This window comes from Orycteropus afer, unplaced genomic scaffold (genome assembly GCF_000298275.1).
Source record: "Orycteropus afer afer isolate SDZICR_OR568_19922 unplaced genomic scaffold, OryAfe1.0 scaffold00766, whole genome shotgun sequence".
In the NCBI taxonomy this organism is placed as follows: domain Eukaryota; kingdom Metazoa; phylum Chordata; class Mammalia; order Tubulidentata; family Orycteropodidae; genus Orycteropus; species Orycteropus afer.
In genome coordinates this window covers 608,361-609,140 of record NW_006922353.1, presented here as the reverse complement: position 1 = coordinate 609,140, position 780 = coordinate 608,361, and the positions used below count along the sequence as shown (strand labels likewise).

Sequence of the window (780 nt, the reverse complement as noted above, 5' to 3'; positions counted from 1 at the left end):
ATGAGATCAGCTGTCTCTTTCTTCCCCCTCACAGCAGCCAAAAAGGCCCCCCAAAGCAAAGATGCCCCCAAACAAGCTGCCAAGGAGGCCCCTAAAGAAAGTCCCCCTAAGGAGGCTTCTGCAGAGCCCCCCAAAGGTGAGGCCGGTGTTTCCTCGGGCTCCGCTGAAGTTGGCATCCTCCCCGCTCTTCCGTTCCCTTCACGCCTGGGCGCAGCCTCCTCCCAGCCTGTGGCCTCCCCACTCCAGTCCCTACGAGACCCCGGAGCTGACGCTGCCCCTCCCCTGCCCGGGCCTCTCAGGGCTCCCCAGGCCCCTGGACTCGAGCCCAGCTTCTCAGCCTCACCACAGGCTGGCTGGTCAAGTCCTGCCGTGAACATCCCAGGCCGGACACGGAGACTGGGCTCTCCTACCCCGAAGGCCCACTCAAGACCATCCGGCCCACGGTTCTTCAGCTCATAGACGGGATAACCGAGGCCCAGCTGGGGCCTGGGCGGGGAGCCTGGCCGAGGTCACGCAGCCGCCTGGGGCTCCCTGGTCTTTCCTCGGTCAGCGGAAGCCACTTCTGTCCCCTGGTCTTTGACTTCAAGCCCTAAGCCGCTTTCCCACTTGGGCTTGCTGCCCGGCACCTGGCCTGTCTCTGACCCTGACTCCTGTCTCCTGAGCAGAAGCCCCGCCCGAGGAGCCGTCCCCCACTGCTGAGGCGCCCACGGGGGTGTTTCTGAAGAAGCCGGACACGGTGTCGGTGGAGACAGGTGAGGGGACCTGGGGGGATTGGGCTGA

At 65.3% G+C, this 780-nt stretch overlaps 1 protein-coding gene across 1 annotated transcript in view; it reads left to right on the top strand.

Moving 5' to 3' along the window:
• The window catches only part of MYBPC2 (myosin binding protein C2), a 36,788-nt gene continuing 36,008 nt past the window's right edge, over positions 1-780 (top strand). The window contains exons 1-2 of the mRNA XM_007957643.1: positions 1-136; positions 666-770. Coding sequence (XP_007955834.1) covers positions 1-136; positions 666-770 — 241 coding nt within the window. The remainder of the gene's footprint in view (positions 137-665; positions 771-780) is intronic.